Source organism: Euprymna scolopes, chromosome 36 (genome assembly GCF_053919585.1).
Source record: "Euprymna scolopes isolate OS-2025 chromosome 36, ASM5391958v1, whole genome shotgun sequence".
NCBI lineage: Eukaryota > Metazoa > Mollusca > Cephalopoda > Sepiida > Sepiolidae > Euprymna > Euprymna scolopes.
The window spans coordinates 74,205,144-74,225,591 of record NC_136517.1 but is presented as its reverse complement, the minus strand read 5'-3'; the positions used below and the strand labels follow the sequence as shown (position 1 = coordinate 74,225,591).

Below are 20,448 nucleotides of genomic sequence, written 5' to 3'. Positions count from 1 at the left end.
GTACTGGGTAAACAAGTAAAAAAAAAAAAAAAAAAAAAAAAACTGGTACTGGTTCAAAATCCCTTTCAGGTGGAGCTGTATAACATTGATAAATGTGATTTCTTTTGACAGTTTACTTCAATTACATGGAATATTCAGTTGTCATTAATAAAATCATTGGTCTTTATAAATTTGGTAAATTGTTACATTAGGTCCACCTCCAATTTTCTTTAAAATGATTTTTTTATAGGTTTTCGACTATGCTGAATAAGAAAATCTCATTTAAATTTTGCAAACCATTAGTTTCCAAGATAGAAAGACCTGTAATTCACGAGTCGCCATGTTTGAATGAACATGTTCCCTTTTGTTTTAAATGTGGAATATTAAGGATTAAAGATATTAGAAAACTTCTTCTTTATGGCTGTATTTGTAAAATTTTTCTGTAGAACTTTTTTTAGTTTTACATATTTAAAGTGAGCATTTTGTTTTCAGTCAAGTCCTGCTTTAAATGTCTACCATGGTTCCAACTTGGACAAGTCCTTGGATGAAGCGGCAAAAACATTTTGTGAGAAAGAAATCTGCATGTACACGGAGGTGAATGAGATCTGGTTACCAGGATTCTTCAAATGGTATCTCAAAGATTTTGGTAAACAAGACATCGATGTTATCAAGTAAGTGAAAACTACACCAGATGAAATGTTTTTTTGAAACTTCAATCCTGTCTTTTCAAATTTTGCCTGAAAATTCTTTTCAAAGGTGAACAAAGTTAACTCCATGAAATACATGACTTTTTTTTTTTTTTTTTTTTTAATCTCACTTTTCACGGTTTCAGACATTTTTTTGATATTATGCATGCTCACTCTGCTGATTACTGTTCAGCAATCTCCAAATTCCACTCTAGTCTTGTTTAATTAGTTGCTTCCAAGTTTTCTCTGGCCAGCTAACCTTCCTGCAATTTAAGGCATCCATGTATTTACAGAGGTTTATCCAGAAGAATGAATGCGCCACCTTACTTTACTAGCATAACTGATTTGTCCTAAGAATAACCTTTTAGGCAAATGTATGTATTAGTATTTATATTTCTGACAAAACTCAATGTATGCGGAGACTTTAACATTTTGATTTGCACAACTTCCTGAAATATTTTTTAAATAACTAGAATTTATTAAAACGTATTTGCTCTCACACAAAATATTTCTCATAACTAACGGTTGTTGGTGCACTTTAGATGAATGTGCCTTGGCCAATTCAATACAGTAGCCATCATTACATGTAAATACATCTGGTAGTGCCCATTTCGTATAAGAATTTGCAGTTGGTTGTTTATTCCAAAATAACTACATTCCATTAAGGGACGAAAAAATGTTTGTCATAGATTATCTCCCTTCTAAAAAAAAAAGTTAAAATGACATGCTAGCTTGTCAGTTGGTGTTCGTGGACATTGAATAGTAAATTTATTTAATATTCAAATTCTACTTTTCTGATTTTTATTTTATGGTATACATTAATATTTTTCACTAATATTTATGAATATAAGTTTTCTGTTATCTTATACTGAACTGCCATATTTCACTTAAGCTTCAATATTTTTAATTATGATTTTTTTTTTTTTTATTAGTTCTTAAAATAAATTCTTTTTTTTTTTTTTTATTAGTTCTTAAAATAAATTCTTTTTTTTTTTTTCTCTTCCAGATCAACATTACATTATTTGTCTAAGGAGAAGCAAGAACGTGCCCGTCTTCTACTTATTACTTTGGACAAAATAGGCAATGTTGCGATCAAATATGCACCTTTTGAATGGCCCCTCAACTCCTGCAATCTGTGATAACTTTTTTTTTTAATCTGGAATGGGGGTACCAATGGACAAAATGTTTTGCTTAAGACGTGAAATCACTGTATCAGTGAATAATTAGCATGTAAAAAAAAAAAAAACTTTATTTATAATGACTTTAAAAAATTTTTAAAGTTTATATTTTATTCAACTGTAAATGCTACAAATTATAAACAAATGTGCCAATCTTTTTTTTTTTTGCTTTGCAGCTTTATCAAATTATTTCACTTTGATATCTAAAATAAGCTTATATCCTCCCATGCCAACATTTATTGAAAATACTTTTCATTGTACAAGAAAAGCAATTGAGGAAAAATTTGCTTAGAACGAACCTCCTCCTCCTTAAATGTCTGAAATCAAATCATTGTTAAACACTCACTATCAGCATTCGATAATCAACCTTTTATTTATGAAGTTTAAATGTGCAATATTTATTAAACATTATCTACGTTAGCTGTAAAATGTGTTAACATGGTGGAATGCCCCCTCCCCCCAAGTCTCACGATCTTGGGCAAAGGTGTTCACTTGGTTTATATTTGTCCATTCACAAATGTTGTCTGTCCACTTTTTTTTTTACCTTTCAATTGGCTTCCAATGCATATTTTGCATAACAAAATACCGGAATGCTTAACATGACCAATTTCAAAGCTTGTCATTAAATGATGCCAATGAGTTTTCACTATGCAAATACTAATATGATCAGATAATTTTTGATCAGTAATGAAGTACTCGATCTGGCTTTAGGTGTTTACTTTCTGATGTAATTTGTCGGTCCGATTGATACATTCCAGTCTATAAGAATACAGAAAGGGCATATACATTATAAATTTTTTGCCTTGTGTGATACGTGGTGTTTCTTGTGGCGACGGCTCAACTTAAGCTGATTTTGTGATTTAGTTGTTTGCCCGTTAAATGAAAGATTTGAAGATAAACAAACTCTAACTTGTTCGTTGGCCGCAGATGTTAAGTTGAAGTTTTTTTGTTTTTGTCAGTAGTCATAGATTTACTCTTGATCAACTTCTTTTGAGTACTTCACAAGGATATCCAGAAATAACCGCAAATTAAAGCTCGGGTTACTGGTTGCAGCTATTTCCTCCACGTAATTCTGATTAGACAAAAAATCTTCCCCAATTTTTAATTGTGGCTGTTTATTTGTTCATGCACTTTTGAAGAGAACATGAATATTACACCATTTTTTTTTTTTTTTTTTTTTTTAAATGGAGTAACTAATTGCATGATCTTTTAAATGATCAATTGCTCTTGTTTAGATTTCTAACTAACATTTTAAAAAATGTTTTCACTTTTTGTAAAAACTACATCTTTTACAAGCGGAAAAGAATGTGTCAATCTTTTTGCTTAATTGCATTAAAACACCTGAATGTTGGGTATACATATCGGTAAATAGGTTTTTTTTTTTTGGGGGGGGGGTCTTCGGATTTTAAGTACAGATAATTGAAACTGCATTTTATTGTGTGGGTGGAAGATGAATTTTTTTTTTTTTAATTAAAACAATTATATAATGAACAAATCTAATTTTTAACTGGAGTTTATTGTGAAACAAATTTCAAGTGGTATAATGGTGCAGATTATGAAATCTGCAAAGTTCAACTGGAGTTGAACTTAGTAATTTACTTAATGGAGAAAAGTATAAACCCATACTCCTTCTCCAGCATTTAAAAATGCTATAAAATTGACAAAAACTCTTCCAATGTTTCTTAGACTTTTTTTTTTGTTGAATCCCAAACAATCTTGACTCCCTTTAGAATTGCACAAGGCCAACAGTCCTAATGAAAGCTTGGATACTCGTCTCTGATGTTATCAAAAGTTGGTTAAAGAGAAAATGTCTACTTGGTGATGACTTCTGGTTTTGAAATCAGAAATTGATAAACAGAATTTATCAAGTAGTTATGTTGCTACTCTGCTCTATCATTATTTTCATGGCAAGTATTCCGGAGTTTCAATCTATGGTGCCCTCATTTCACAGTTGGGAAAATTTTGTAGAATCTGCTAATTTCTGCCACCATTCGCTAAATCCTCTGTTTGAGGCGAGGTGTAATGAATACACTTGAAAGTTTAAAATCAGATGTCTGATTTATTTTGTTTTTGTAAAGTTTAAAAGAATTTGCCCAGGAATGTATCACAAAATTATGTTCCAGTCGATATATCTTCTACGATCAGTCCAGCAGTGAGTGGGTCATTTGTAGTTTCTTCTGGCCTTGCTTTATTTGATTTTTCTGGATAGTCCTAGGAGGTTCACTCTCGGGCTTTACCTCGTTTTGAGTTTTCAGTTTATGGCTAATCTCCTTAGGTGCTCCTATTGGAATGTTGGAATTGCTCAAGCAATTTTTGTATTCTGGCCTATCATACTCAACCTTTTTGCATTGTGCCTCATATCTTCCTAGTGGAACAGAATGTTTGTTTGTTTGTGAGGAAATGAGCAATTTGTGTTATGGGCTTCCATTTGAACTTCAAGTGATTCTCACCAACATTCCAGTGTTTTTATTTTTTTTTTTTTTATTGATCCTAACAGAAATAACTTAATCTTTCAAAAAATGTTAAAGTAATCTTCGTAAATATAAAAACAAATGCTAAAAAAAATAAAGTTCTAGTTTTTTTTCTGTTGACGCTATTACACTCACGTACTTAAGAGGTATGAACCCCACTTTTCTAATCTGGTTGCTTTTCCATGATCTGAGTTGTTAGGGTTAATGAATGTAAACAACTTGGTTGATCAAACATTTGAAGAGCAGTAGCAGCTGTTTGTCTTCAATAAATCCTTCATAGTTGGCATTGTCCTTAAATAATCCATAAAATTTGACTGTAAGAACAGGTCCTCCAAATGTGATATGTATTTCTTTGATAAAGATGGACTTTTTTTTCCTTTTTTTTTTTTTTTTTCTTCTCTTAAATCACTACAAGCTTGGTCTTCCTGTTATTATATATTATAGCCTTTTGAAATTTATAGCCTTCGGTGTTTAAACGGACTCTCATACAAGAATCCCACACTTGAAAAACCCCATAAGTATTACCAGTTCGGTTTTAGTAATTTTGTTATTGTCTAATGTGTTTATTTGAAATTACATTGGAAGTATTTCTCAAAATGCCTCAATTTTGTCTGGGGATTGTTGAAAGTTTCTAGCCTTTATAACAAGACTTCTTACCTATTTGTCCCAAGTGAGAGGCTCTTTATTGAATAAAATATTTAAAACAAAAATACAAATTTTGCCATCCGGCCGAAAAGGAAATCTGGGGACAAGGTTGTGGGCGGGTTAGTCATGTTTATCTTGACTAACTTATCTAGTCAATTATCGATCATAACATTTAAATCGCCAAAATCCTGATTATTGATTTGCCAATCGCTAAAACAAAATCGTTCAATGAGTTACCTACTTATAATCTACATGAACAATATGCAATGGAGGAAGGGGCAATAAAAGTTGTGCAATTATGAACATATATAAAGAGGAAAATCCCTTTTGATAATAATCCCCCTCTCCCAACCCTCACTTTCTAAACATGGCAGGTAAGCATATTTGTTGACAAAGTTGATGCAAACTCTTGAAACATTAAAATTGTAAAAGCAGACCTACATCTGACAAATCAAGTCACCTAAATGAGGAAGAGGAACCCTGAACAATAGTGGCAAAAAATAAAGGAGTACTTCCATGCATACTCTAGGTAAGTTGTTTAAAATATATTTGAAAATAAATCAAATCTAATTTGGGTTAGAAAATGCCAGTTATTTTGGAAGCCCAAACTTCAACATCCAAATACTATTCAATATCTAGTCATGAACTTCCTGCTTATCTTTCGCCAAATTTTTGTTTTCAAATGTTAGAAAACAAGTGCTTTTATTCATGTAAAATTCCTGCCATTACGTTGATCAAATTATTAGTGTTTCTCTTTATCAAATGCTGGCACTCAATTGCTACGAACAAGGATAAAGAATTATCCCTTAAACATGTGGAATAGTAAGCCTTCAACTAACTTGTTGCAATGAAAGACACTACACCCTCACCACTAAATGGTGTAATAGCAATGCCAACTATATAGGCTGTTGCTGACCCAGAGGAACTTCTGTATCGTCAGCCAAGTGAATGATACTTCCTTTATCAACCTGGTTACCCAAGGTTAGATTAAGCATAGCTCCTTTTCATCAAACTTAGCTTATCAATCTATTTTGAATGACTCCTCTTATCATCACCTAATGTTGCACTTCGGAACGACGGTTGAATGTTAGAAGCTTTCTTTTTTATTTTGCACAGCATTCAGTATGCTTCCCTTTCATCAGAATATTTTCTTAGCATCTTTCCAAAATTCACCATTTCTCTCCAAGTGTGCACATTCGATCATACAAGCGAAAGGTATTAACGACTATCAATCCATCAGGCAAATGCAGGTAACCTTTCACAACATACTTTTGATACTTTTAGTGAAGAACTCTTCAAAATTAGAATGAAGAGTTTTGTTTTCATTAGTAGTCATATCCTATCAGTAACGTGACACTAATGTATTGATTGATAGCATGTTAATGCTCCTCTGCATTGCATACAATTCAGTGCCTGTGATTGCCCATTGGATCTTTGTTTTTTGTTTAATCTAGCCCTAATGTCTATAAGGAACTGAGTTCATTTCCTATGGATTCGAAAACAGCTAGAAAGATTTTTTATGAAATTTAACACTAAAGAACTTTGGCAGTGTTCTTAGATAGGTGTTGTATTAGAATGTCTTTGATAAGTATCAATAATTGATAATCTGATGCAAGAAGAAACGATTTTGATCAGTTAACACCTTACACAACCTAACATGAGTACATTTGAGAAGTTTTAGTACCACAAAAACCACGATTTATAAAATCAAGTTCTTTGATATGACAGGCATGTTTGAAATGTTTCTATTTAGTGCACAATTGAAGCATGATACTAGACTTTTTGCATTTTAAACTTTAATTCAAACTATTATATATAAAAAATGATTTTATAAAATCAGTGGGTTCTTTACAGTGCAAGGTAGACTACAATATATTGTGGACGGTCACTGCAGAAAGGCATGTGAAACTTCCTCCTGGTGCACTGCAATGGGTTCCCAGTGTAGACGATCAATTTGATTGAATAATTGATTTTACAGATTCCGATGACAATAAAAATATGGAAGTGTGAAACATTGATTATCATTCAATTCCCAACATTAGGTTTCCCTATCAGTTTAAGCCAACTACTATAAAGCTCATTGGGTTCTTTACTGATTAAAGTCCTCCTACCATTTATTCCCAACCACAGCTCTTGTTATCAACCCCTCTCTTGAGGGTTATTACATGGAGCCAGTCTTTACTATTTGTTGGGTAATCCTAACCATCAAATTAAATCCACTTTTTCGTTTTTCATAATTGTTTCCCTATACCTGATGGAAAAGAAATGTCATTTTCTCTATTCATTCCGATATGACAGATGTCTTCATTACACACTAGCAGTTCAGCCCAGCTTTGCTTGGGCCCTATGTACTGTTCATAACTCTGTGTTAAAGTTTGACTCCTGTCCAGGTAACCTACATTCAAAGTGACACCATGCCTTGTTTAACTCAAGTTATGGGTTAAACAAGCACAGTTCCTATTCATATTCTATGTAGACTGGCTTGATTTGATAATCTTGTGTTTACACAAGTGTTAATGCCGGCAGTATATTTTTCCCTCTTTAACTTTCTATCTGAGGCATTATTTTCAAGTTTTTATCTCCATACCAGCAAGTTTATTTTTCAATTTGTCTTTATACCTATGTAATGGATGTCTTACACTCTGACCACCTGTCAATTGACTTTAAGTGAGTCACTTTCATTCATGTAGACAAGTTGACCTGCCCAACAAAATTGTGATTTCATTAGAAATGCATCAATGCTTAATGCTGCACTCTTCAAATAATTCAGAAATGGAAACCCTGTCCTTCTATATTAAACCATATATACTGCAATGGCAATGGTTTTGAAGTGTCCAATTGGATGATGTTTTCGATACTCCGTTCATGTTTCCAATCCATGCATCAATATTGAAATAAAGGTATCAATCCATCAAAATTTTGAGGTATTTTTTAAATTAAAAAAAAACCTGAAACTCAGTGTTTTACTCAACTTATCTTTCCAAGAATGAAAGCTAAAAAAAAAAAACTAATTGTTGCATGTTGTACATTTCTCTTTGCTCTAAATTCATTTCTCAAATTGTGTTTAGGAACTTTTTCCTTTCTTCCCCATAATCTAAAAAGATGATTGTGGAGTACTTGTTACCCTAACTCTGCTTTCATCCTAATTTATCTGTTTAAATTCATACAATAGCTATGCTCAGTAAAGACAATCTAGTACTTGTAAAATCCACAATACTTCTCTCCATAAAATATGGGAATATTTAATAACTTCCTAGATTTCACTTGAGATGATCAGTGTCTTACGTGGATGGCAAGAACAATGCACAATTATATCAACACCTTATGTGTTGTATATTCAGTATTTGCAGAAACTGGATTGGTCATCCACTTCATTTATTTCCAGAAACCATGAAAACCAGACTAGAAGTCCTAGATTCACATTTTGCCCTCTTTTGGGCTCGTTAATAGAACATATCCAAACTCAGGATTCAAAACCAGTTACTTGTATGCAAGGCAAGTATTTTGCCACCTAAGCCAATACCCTACATACAAGAAAGTCCATTTACTAACACAGATCAAGTAAACCACAACATTCTGACTGGAATATACCCATTTATCGACAAGGGGTGTACTCGTCCAACTAAGAACCCAGGCCAATGTCTCACAAATAGGATTTTCCACTTTACTTTTAAAATTTTATCTTGAATTCATATTTGACTCGGTTGGTCTTTATTTTCTTGACTTCACTTTATGAACAAGCTTTTGGTTTTAATGGCCACCTTAAAGTGTCCTTGGAACCAGCCACAAGCTTTCATTTATATGGCAAATTAAGCCTTCAAAAACCTTAAGATCCTTTAGCTCATCCTTAGTATTAGGGGAAAGGGTTTTGTCAACAAGTCTATCAGTCTTACCTGATTTTTACGGTCACATGTATGATTTACCTGGTTGATTCCAGGGGTTCATTACCTTGCTCAAAATGCAGATGTAAGGTGTCATGTCATTTTTGTTGCTGATAACCCTAAAGAACAAGGTTGTTACTGGAAACTTTGCATGATTCTGAATATACCTTTGCTAAGGCAACAAGTCACTTGTGCTGAGAATTTCTTCTAATCTTGATAGTTAACCACAGCATGTCCGGCTCCAGTACGTGTTTCAACTTATTGCTGAGCTGTGCGTGCTTCAGTTGCTTTTCTTATCATAAATTGTCTTTTCCTCATCTTATATGAAGCTTAGTGGATATCTCCATGTACCACCAGCTTTGAGCTTTTCATCTAGTTTATTGCATCAACTTGTCTGTTATCTTCTAAACTTCACCAAATTCCAATATTCTGACATCATCAGATTGTTGATCTTGTTTTTTCTTTGATGTCACTTGGTAGTTGAATCAATTCTTTCAATTTTTTTTTTACCATCTTTCTCATGTTGAAGGAAATTTAAAATCTCTCCCCCCCCCCTTTTTTTTTGGGGGGGGGGGTACAGATTTCAAGGATTCCAGTAATTATAGGCTTACAATTGTTCATAATCAATTATTCTGAATGCTTGTTACAAACATTTCTGGAATGGAAAGAATGTCATCTTGGCAATTTTTTTTTATTTTTATGAAAGTTTGAAATTATATTTTAATTGTAGATTCAACAATGTCTAAAGGGTAACCATTGTTGCAGAGAGTCTTAGTGATAAACTTAATTTCATCATCCAGTCTTTTCTTCAAACAAATCATTTAAGACCCGATGGGGAAGGTCTTAAATTTAACTTTTGTTTTATGGGACAAAAGGAGTCCCAACAAGTGTAAAAAAAAAAAAGCAGTAAATGTTGGTTTCGATAGACCAAAGGGAGAAAATCAGAAAGCTTTAGAAACTAACACTAAGAAATGGAAGAAATGAATTAACTTCCTTATCCAAAGTAAACTTCAGAGCTGGATGGATGTTGACATAAAAAAACATGCTTCAGTCTCATTTTTAACATCTTTGAAAACCAGAATACATTCTTCAGTAAAAACTACAAAAATGTTATTCAATGTCAATCCCAAGAAAGAACCTATAGAGATGCTATAAATCTGTATGTCATAAAAACTGAATTTGATGTAGTGACAATCTTCATGAATTCCATGAAAATACTTTTTGGAATAGGGGAGTGTGGATTGGACCATGATTTAAGTCATCTGCACATATACTAAGTCTTTAAAAAAAAAACAAAAAAAAAACTCTAAATATCAAAAGAATACATAAATTTGTCAATGTTAAAATAATTTTGTATAAAATTCACAAATGTGAATGAATCCTAAATACAAAACTATAGCATTCCAAAACTGGTTCTAAAATAATGGCAAACTATTTGACTTATTTTGTGAGGATCCTATCATAGATAAAATGAGTCTTAATAGTAGTACTCCTCTATGGGTTTTAGGTAGACCATTAAGATTGCAGATAGAACCAGGTCTAATTAAATTAGAAATTGTAGTGAGAAGAAAGCTCCTCACTTAACATATTTAAGTAGATGTTTTTGGAACTTGGTCTCTACAGATAGTGAATTTGCATGCATCTACTGAACTGAACAACTTTAGGTGTCTCACTCGGGATGGTCATCATTTTAACATTATCTTGATGGTCAAGTATGATAAAACCTGAGACTTTTTGGATTTTGTGATTAATTTGTTTTTAAAAAGCCATATCAATGCATATATAGAAACTAAACTCGGTAGTTTGTTACTCTTTTGAGATTCATGTCCTCCTCAGTGTCGGCAACAGTTTACATCATTGGCATAGAGGAACTCCTGCACAAAAGTTTAGATGTTCTTGGACTTTGCATTAAATGAGTCAGATTGAAGATTTTGCCACTAGTTCAGAAAACATACCAACATTACAATTCTGAAAAACAATTTCAAATTATATAGAAGAGTATGTTGGAAGAATGTTTAACACTTTTATCAATAGCTATTGGTTCAATGAGTTTACTGTCAAAGTGAAGGTCTGCTTTTATGTTCCAGTGAAATTGTTTAAGCATTGGGATTCATCCTGGTATGCATCTAATTTTGAGGATTTTCCATACTGTTGCTCTATTCAGTCTTCAGAGTTTTTGTAACGTCAACAAGACCTGGTAGTATTGTTCAATGCACTTTTCCTGAAATTGTCAGGCAGTAAAGATCGGATCCATCATTCCATATCGAATCCAAAACTACTGGTATTTCAGGATAACCAAGGGAAACCTACCTAGAGCTACAATGAGTGATCATGACGTGTGCAGATAGATGTAAGCAGAGGTCACAACTATAAAAGTAATCATTTCGTAAGAAAATGGAAATACACTATTTATGAAAGTAAATGTTTGCAATTTTCAACTGATAATTTTAAAGTTTGCACCTTTTTATATTTATTTATTTTTTTTTTATTTTATTTTATTTTTTTTTTCAGACTTGAATGATAGCTGGTTATAATGACACTAAAATTCTTTGTATGCATGGGGTGTTAGTGGCAGATTCTATATTAGTGTCAATGGAGGTCTATATTGGGAGTCCTACCTATATCAAATTGCCAAGTGTTTTTGTCAAGGCAATGAGAGCTCTTGCTATATTATTGTAGATTTTGTTCCTCAAATCTTCTAAAATTTTGGATTTCAGAATTGCTATTGAGTTTTTCTTACTCAGCACAAATAAGTACTCCAACTGGTCAGTTTTTCGTTTTTATATTTTTTAATGTTATCTGAAGGTGTTTAATAACTCTAATGGACAGCATAAAAATATAAGTTTGTTACTGTAAGTGAACAAGTTGGATAACTGGCTTGTAATGTATATGGGGAACGAGCTGACTGTACTGTTATTATAGTTGTACTTCTCCAGACTAGCATTCTTGATATGCTCTTCAGAACAGCCCATATTAGGTGAAAGGTTATATCTGTACCTTCTCTATAACAGAAAAATAAAAACCATGTTGTAAAGTGTACTTGCACACTTGAAACAAAGAGCAAAGTCATAAAAAAAAAACTATGCTTTACCTGTTAATAAAGCATAGGCTTATTTAAAAAGTATATTTTTAATATAAAAAAAAATAGCTTTCAACACTTTTTCTTTAAATAAAAATGTCAACTTAGAAATAAACGACTTTTCTTAAAATACTTCAGTTTTTCTGATCCACACAATTTCTACCTGTATATAAAAGGCACTTTGGTGTGAGTTCCCTATGAACTCCGAAATAGCTGGGCCGATTTTTTTTTTTTTTTTTTTTTTTTTCACACAAATGTACTTTGTTTTAGAAAGCCTCTGATTTTGACCAAAGACTATTTAAAAACACTTCCAGACACAGTTAATGCTCTTATACAGCCTAACATCACAAGTGCATTTGAGGTTTATCACCAAGTAAACGGGCTTGGCATACAAAATCCTCAGGTTTTTTTAATAATATTCGAAATGTTTCTTTTTAGAGCACACTTGAAACATACTGGATTTTGGAATTTTAAACTTTGATCAAAGCCATTATATAAAAATTTTATAAAATCAACAGTAGGGTCTCTATAGTGCAATGTAGACTACAATGTATTGACAAATTTGCTACAGGTGGAGGCATGTGAAGCTTCCTCCCACTGTAGCACCGTGGGTCCCTGATTAGAACAGGTAGTCAATCGATTTGATTGAAAAATGAGGGATTTCAGATTTCTATGATAAAAATACTGGAAGTGTAGAATATTTGATCTTCATTCAATCCGGGGCAACGTCGGGTCTCCCTAATAGTAACTTACATTTCATATCTTGTTTACTTCAATAAATTGTTAGTTCAAAACAATATCTTATGAGAGTTTTCTGGATGAAATATAAATGATCTTAGACACTTTTTTCAAAGATAGTACAATTTGTGAGAACAAGTTGACACATTTTAGTGTAGTTCTGATCATTTATCAGATACTTTGCTATTGAGGACTGATATGTATTGATGTCATTAGTGGAAGATACCATTCCTAGTTTTTCTAGAGACTGCTGTTTAATTCTAACATCCAATCTTTGAGATGTATCTCCTGTGTAGTGCATATTTCAACCATATTCAAATAATGAAACTGGAAGTATACCAGACATCTTTTTACTGATGCTGAAGTGATTTTATTAAAAATAAAATGTTTCTAATCAATAGTGCATATGCTGGAAGAAATTTTTACCTTCTAAGCATAAAATGTTTGGTTTCATAATTTTCTATATCATATGGTGTGCAATCGATTTTATTGAAAAATGGGCGATTTCACTGATTTCAATGAGAAAAGTATTGGAATGTTTGATCCCCATTCTGTCCCGGGTAACATTGGGTCTCTCTGCTAGTAGGTTATATTTTTTATATTGTTTGCTTCAATAAATTGCTTAAAGTTGTTAAAATAATTTGATGCAGTCTATACAACATAACACCATGCATGCAGGCATTATAAGTATTTAACATTAATTATGAGTAAATATTTGTCAGTTTGACTTTTTTTCCTTTTTTTTTTTTTTTTTTTGTAATGTTTAATGTTCTCCCAATCTTATAACTTTTTGCAATCTTTTTGCAAATTCTTGCTGCAGCAATAGCTTTTGCCTCATTGAAATAATGAAGTAAAATGTTTGAGTACATAATTTTCTATATCGTATGGTGTGATATAAACCATATATTTTTGGCTTTTATTGTTCACCATAGACTATTAATGTCTTAATGCAACTTTGTTTTTGTCACTACCACATTGACATACTGGTTCCTGTTAGATCACCAAAATTAAGCGATGTTGAGGTTAGCATGTGTGACCATTTAGAAATACTAGGTACTGTATGTAGAACAGCTCTTTGCTCATCCTAGTATTGTTTGCATTTGTCCTGAACTTTTCTTACTCCTGGACTCTGGCAATATTAGTTCAAGAATGGTTGCTTTGCATTAGACTCACTGTGCAGGTGTTATCCATTGTCTCTCTAGACTGAATGGAGGCCCTAAATGGGACTTTGTATTTGCTAAACGGCTTTTTAGTATTTCTGCTTTGTTTGATATTGACACTTTGATATGCTGTAAATTTGCTATTGATTTTGAAATGTGTTCTAATCATTTAATTAGAATTTGTATTCAAATATATTCTGGCCTTTTTAGACCGGTTTTCTATCAACCTCTTGTCAAATTGTATCACAAATTGAAAAAATTTTCTTTTTTTATTTGGATTCTTCACACTACTGTTCTCATCTTTAGTATCATTTTCATAATATTTTGGTTCATGTAACCTCCGACCATCTTCAGGTGTATCTTTTACAAGGTGGTCACCACTTATCAAGGCCCGGAAGCCACTCAGGGATAAGGGTTATTGTAAGTACAGTACGTTAGTGTGGATATTTAAAGTGTCTACTTAAGGGGGTGGTTCATCAGGAATGTGTTTACGTTGGACTTGTCGAATTCGGGAATGTTTCTGCCTAAGGAATTTGAACAGTCCCCTTTAATGACGGGGACAGCATGTTTCACTGTGGTGCAGTGGTTAAAGTACTTGTAAAAATCATTTGTAAAAGTGATTCTGAAGGTTCAGTTTTCATTGTGGGCCCGCAAAAAAATACAATTGCGGACTTCTATCCAGTCATGGCTGATGGAATGAGAGCCTGCTACTCTCATAAAGTAAAAGGGTTCGAAATTCTATCCAAATTCCTGAGTTTAACAGAAACATTGCCAAGTTCAATAAGATACACCTGGAGAAGGTCAGGTTACATCAACCAAAACATGAAAATTTCATTCAAGATGAGAACAGGATTCTGAAGAATCCAAATATGAATAACCAATCCTCATCTCAAAAATTCATAAATGTAATTTTGTTTTTAATTTAAATATCCGTTCCCCTCTCGTTCCATTAAGCCCATTTTAATCTTGTTTTAGACTGAAGAATCAGACCTCGTTACTCAGTCTGGTTTTGTTTTTTCCCTCCCCTTTCAAATCTAAATCTGCAGAAGTCTTCAATAGTTTTATTCTGACATTCGGAAGTGTTGAAAATTTTTCAACTGTGACACATTTGTCCAGGAGAACTTGTTTTAATTTTTCAGATGCAAACTTTAGTCTGTATTTGGATTATTGTGGCCATTGTTCTCATTTTCTCCGGCTTTGTTCCGGTACATCTTGTCGAGCTTGATATATAATTTTAAATAGAACCTTCAAATTAATACAGAAGAATACTTTCACTCGTCCTGTCAGCCATGACTGGTATAGCTAAAATAAAATTGTATTTCTTTTTTCTGGACATTACACCAGACATAAACTCCACAATGTTATTGTGCCCCCCCCCCTTTTTTTTTTTTTTTTTTTTTTTTTTTTTTTTTTTTTTTTTTTTTTTTTTTTTTTTTTTTACATCAAAATGAAGTACCATCTACTCTGGCTTATGCACTTTCAGAATATATAAAGGTGATTGGGGCACTCTATCACCCGAAATTGTTAAATTTAAACATAGACCTGAACTTTAACTTATACAAGTTGAAAAGAAACAACTCTAACCGCCATCTCCACCATTTTTATTATGACTTAATGATGGATGAAATAAATTGTGTAAATGGCAGAGATGTTTGTTTGGGTGCTTTCTTTAACATTTAATCTTGCTCTGTATTTCATTGAGCTCTCTTACTCAAGATTTAAAATTACTCTATCCTTTATGGCTCTTTATATTTTCAGATGCTATAGGTAATTTGCTTTATCCACTGCTAAATTTTTTGATTCGGTTACAGATTGTATATTATGGTACCAAGTGATAATTTTTTGGTCGTTTGTTAAAGTGCTTTATTGGTGATCTCCATTGTCATCAGGAATGGTTGTAGTTGTCGAGACTTAGTTAAGTGTATTTATAGTTAATTTGTTCTATTTAATTATTTGTTTGTCTGTTGGAGGAAAGCTAAATGTGGGGGGGGTAGTTTTTTAATTTATATTTTTTTAATGAATCGTTGAATACAGTTAATATATTGGTACTGATATTGAATGCAATTCGGTTAATATTAGGCTGTAGGTTTTGATTAGTATTGCTTCTAGTCATTTTTATTTATCCTATTCACCTAATATTCAACCCAAGATTAACTGAATCCCATTCAATATCGGTACCAAGATATTTTTTTTTTTTTTTTTTTTTTTTTTTTAGTGATCACCACTTATCAAGGCCCGGAAGCCACTCAGGGATAAGGGTTATTGCAAGTACATTACGTTAGTGTGGAGATTTGATGGAGTGTTTACTTAAGGGGGTGGTTCATTAGGAATTTGTTAACATTAGACTTGAAGACATCCAAGTTGTAGTCCGGAGGGAAGCAGGCATTAATCGTATTCAACAATTAATAAGAATAAAATACAACTTTAAAAATTATCAACTTTACCACACCCCGCACTTACCCTTCCTCTTCAGCAGACAACTCGGATAAATAAAATAAAATAGCAATTAATAGGCGAATAGAATAAATCAACAAATTTACTAAATACATTTAATTAAGCCTTGACAACAACCACTCCTGACAATAATTGAAATTACTGATCAAAAACGCTTGAACAAATGGCCAAAAAACTATCATTTGGTACCAGCAAAACAAGATTGCCCGGGGGATAGAGCAAATTACCCATGGAATAGGAAAAAATAAAAAATGTCATTCAACCGTGTGTGTGGTGTGTATAAGTACAAATTATTTTTCATCATGGCAAAAGGTTAAAAATGTGGGATGACCTAATTAACATCTATTTATTTTATTTTTATTTTTTTCATTTAAAATATCTTTATAAGGGTTTCTTGATAAAATATTAATGACTGTAAGCACCTTTTTACAAAGGTAGAGTACAATTTGCCATAAGTTGACACTTTAGTGTAGCTCTGATTATTTCAGATACTTTGCTAATGAAGGCTGATATGTATTGAGGTCATTAGTGAAAGATACCATTCCTAATAATTGTAGGGATTGCTGTTTAATTCTAACATCCAATCTTTGAAATGTATCTCTTGTGTAGTGAATATTTCAACCATATTTAAATAATGAAACTGGACATACACCAGATATCTTTTGTACTGATTGCTGAAGTGATTTTATTAAAAATAAAGTATTTGTTTCTAACAATCAATAGTGCATATGCCGGAAAGAGCAATTAGGATAATGGTTGAAAAGTATATTAAGAAAAAAATAGCTTTCAACACATCTTCTCTTTAATTAAACAAAAATGTCAACTTAAAAATAAACAACTTTTTCTTAAAAGAATACTTGAATTTTTTTCTGATTCGCACAATCTCTACTTTTATATATAAAAGGCACTTTGTGGGTTTCCTATGAACTCCAAATTGGCTAGGCTAATTTTTTTCAAATTTCACACAAGTGTACTTTGTGTCTGGAAGTGTTCTTAAACATACTTTGGTCAAAATTGGAGGCATTCCAATACAAAGTTAACTTATACAATCTAACATCACAAGTTTGAGAAGTTTTATCACCACACAAGCAAAAGGGCCCGGCATATAAAATTCATAGGTTCTTTAATAAGACAGAGGCACATTCGAAATGATTTTGAACACATTTGAAACATGATGCTTGACTTTTTACATTTCAGAGCTATTATATAAAAATAATTTTATAAAATCAACAGTAGGTTCTCTATAGTGCAATGTAGACTACAATGAATTGTGGAGGCATGTAAAGCTTCCTCCCACTGTAGCACCATGGGTCCCTGAGTAGAACAGGCAGTCGATCAATTTGATTAAAAAATGGGCGATTTCAGATTTTGATAACAATAAAAATATTGGAAGTATGGAACATTTGATCTTCATTCAATCCTGGGTAACGTCGGGTCTCCCTGATAGTAACTTATATTTAATCGTTTGTTTACTTCAATAAATTCTTAGTTCAAAACTCTTTACTTTTCTTGAAAAAATATTTTAAGCACTTTTTTCTTTCTTTCAAAGAAAGAGTACAAATTGCAACAAGTTGACACTTCAGTGTAGTTCTGATCATTTATCAGATTCTTTGCTAATGAAGAAGACTAGTATGTATTTGTCGTTAGTGGAAGATATTATTCCTAATTTTTGTAGGGTTTAATTCTAACATACAATCTTTGAAAAGTATTTCCTGTGTAGTGCATATTTCAACCATATTCAAATAATGAAACTGGAAGTATAGCAGACATCTTTGTACTGATGCTGAAGTGATTTTATTAAATGTTTGTTTCTAATAATCAATAATGCATATGCCGGAAGAAGCAAATAGAAAATCTCTTGCGAATACCCTACCACTTAACTGCCTCACACAGTCTATTAGCTAACACAGATCGAGCAAAATCAGACTATGGAATGTACCTACTTCGTCTTAAACAAGTAGTCATTCAACTACTGAGAACCCAAGCTTCTGTTTTGCAAGTAGGATTTTTACAATCACTAATCAGATGTTATCTGACAAGTTAACAAATTGTTAAAATTTTTAGAATATGAGACTTATATATCCAGAGTTTGAATATATAGTTTCTAAGGAAACTGTTGCATCATGCGTACCAACAAGGCCCAATTTGATAGATTTTTTTTTTTTTTTTTTTTTTTTTTTTTTTTTTTTTTTTCCGCGTCCTTCAATGACGTAATCTTGTTAGTACAAAAATCCATGAACCATCATCTGGAAAATCAGATGACTATTTTCACCTTCACTCAACAGGAACTGTATCGAAGGATTTTTTAAACTGAGACAAAAATCTCTTTAAAATAAAAACAGCATTATGGTATATCTACAATGGAGATATCTTAGAAACTTGTTTGATTCTTATAGACACCTCCCCATTTACAAAGGGAAGGTCGTTATAAGCGAACATATTCTCCAATATTTTCAAATGATATGAGTGATCATGCCTCTGTTAAATGAATCAATGCTGAAATTAGTTATATACATCGGGTTTTTAATCAAATAGTCCGTGATGGAAGACCCTATGTATTATAACATTTGACACTCGCACACAAAAATATATAATTGAACAATATTTGATGCACTGCCATTGATGAGGTTGGGTTTTTTTTTCTTTTTTTTTTATAAAGTTTTGAAACGTATTAAAACGAAAAGGTGAAAGAAAGAAAAACTATCTAGTTAACTGAAAATTATCTAAAACGGATCTTTTTAACGTACACCGATAAATTCCAAATTGTGTAGTTTTTGCACACTTGGTCTATATTAATCGCAACTGAGAAGTTTAAAAAGAATCTTCAAATGAGTCGTGTATGAAATAGAAAATGTCTGATTAGAATATTTTCCAGTCCAAACTCAGCATGAATAAATGAACACAATAGTAAACTTCTGGGCTTATGAACGCTCGGATGTCAATCACTATGCCTACGTATTGAAGGGGTGGGGGGCATGTTGAGGAATTGTTACCTCTATGCATTGGATATGCCCGTGTAGTCAGCCTTGTATTGACCAAAAAAAAAAGTTATACTGACTAGTGGTGGTAGACACCATATTTATAAAGGGAAAACACTTTTAGTCCTGAGCACCATTCAATGTGAATTTTTTTCCTTGGGTGTCACTACTTATCAAAGCCTGGAGGCCACTCTAGGATAAGGGTTAAGTGTTAGGTAGATGGTCAGATGATATGATCAGTTCTGGAACTTTGGTAGGGCTACATTATTTTAGAGGATGGATCAACAGGAACTTTTTCACATTGGATTTTAAAATTACCATGCTGTAGTCAACCAGGAAGCAGCCACATGGTATTGTGTTCCACAGACTGTTCTAGAAAAAACTCTGCTCATGGAATTTTTTAGTTTTAGACAGATAGTGAGCGAAGTTGTTGATTGTAACTAGATGAGTATTTGTTGTGAACGTTTTATAGGGAGGAATCATATTCGAGCACCTGAAAAAATTCTATATAATGGCATCTATGGGGGGGGGGTTAATTTATACATCTTTTAATGGTATGTAATGAGTTTTTGTGATGATTAACAAAATCTGACCCCCCTCCCGTATCAATTTGCTAATTTTGACCCCCTTAGCAGCCCAATTAGTTTTCCACATGTCTGAATATCCTATATACCAAATTTCAAGTCTGTAGATCAGAAATTTGAGTATATAGGTTGAGAAGTGTCCTCCCACATCACTTTTTATGATGAGAAATATTTAGCCATATTAGTACTTAGATGAGTGACAATTTAATGCTAAATGCTGTGAGTTTCAATGTGACTATTGTTGAAACAGGGTAAGCTAGACTCTTTGATCTTTCACAAGGGGAACTAGTGTAGAAAAACACTGAAATAACAGTGCTTATCTGTTTATCGCTGTATGATTTTCAGTCTTTGATTTAAGTAATATGGTTGGAGTGTACAACCCTTGCTTCATTATAAATGCCCGCAACAGATCCATTGTCTCTCACAGACCAACAACATTGATACTAACAAAAGTAATTATAATAGCATTTCCTAATACTGAGATAACCTTTTCACATTTTAATGTGAATGAGCATTTGTGTGCATTCACTGCACAGGCCATGACAAGTTGCTTGTGCTGGTCCAAGGTCACTGCTTAAATTTAGAATACTCTGAATGGTTCATAACTACAGCAGG

The 20,448-nt window shown here is 32.6% G+C and overlaps 1 protein-coding gene across 2 annotated transcripts in view; it reads left to right on the top strand.

Moving 5' to 3' along the window:
* The window catches only part of LOC145260604 (uncharacterized), a 66,505-nt gene extending 63,551 nt beyond the window's left edge, over nucleotides 1-2,954 (top strand). Inside the window, exons 5-6 of one of the 2 annotated variants that reach the window (XM_080118898.1) lie at nucleotides 472-650; nucleotides 1,672-2,954. In XM_080118898.1, the coding sequence (XP_079975024.1) occupies nucleotides 472-650; nucleotides 1,672-1,804 (312 nt within the window). In that variant the 3' untranslated portion in view covers nucleotides 1,805-2,954. The remainder of the gene's footprint in view (nucleotides 1-471; nucleotides 651-1,671) is intronic. The other variant, XM_080118897.1, reaches the window with a different exon arrangement.
* Nucleotides 2,955-20,448: the final 17,494 nt, after the last annotated feature.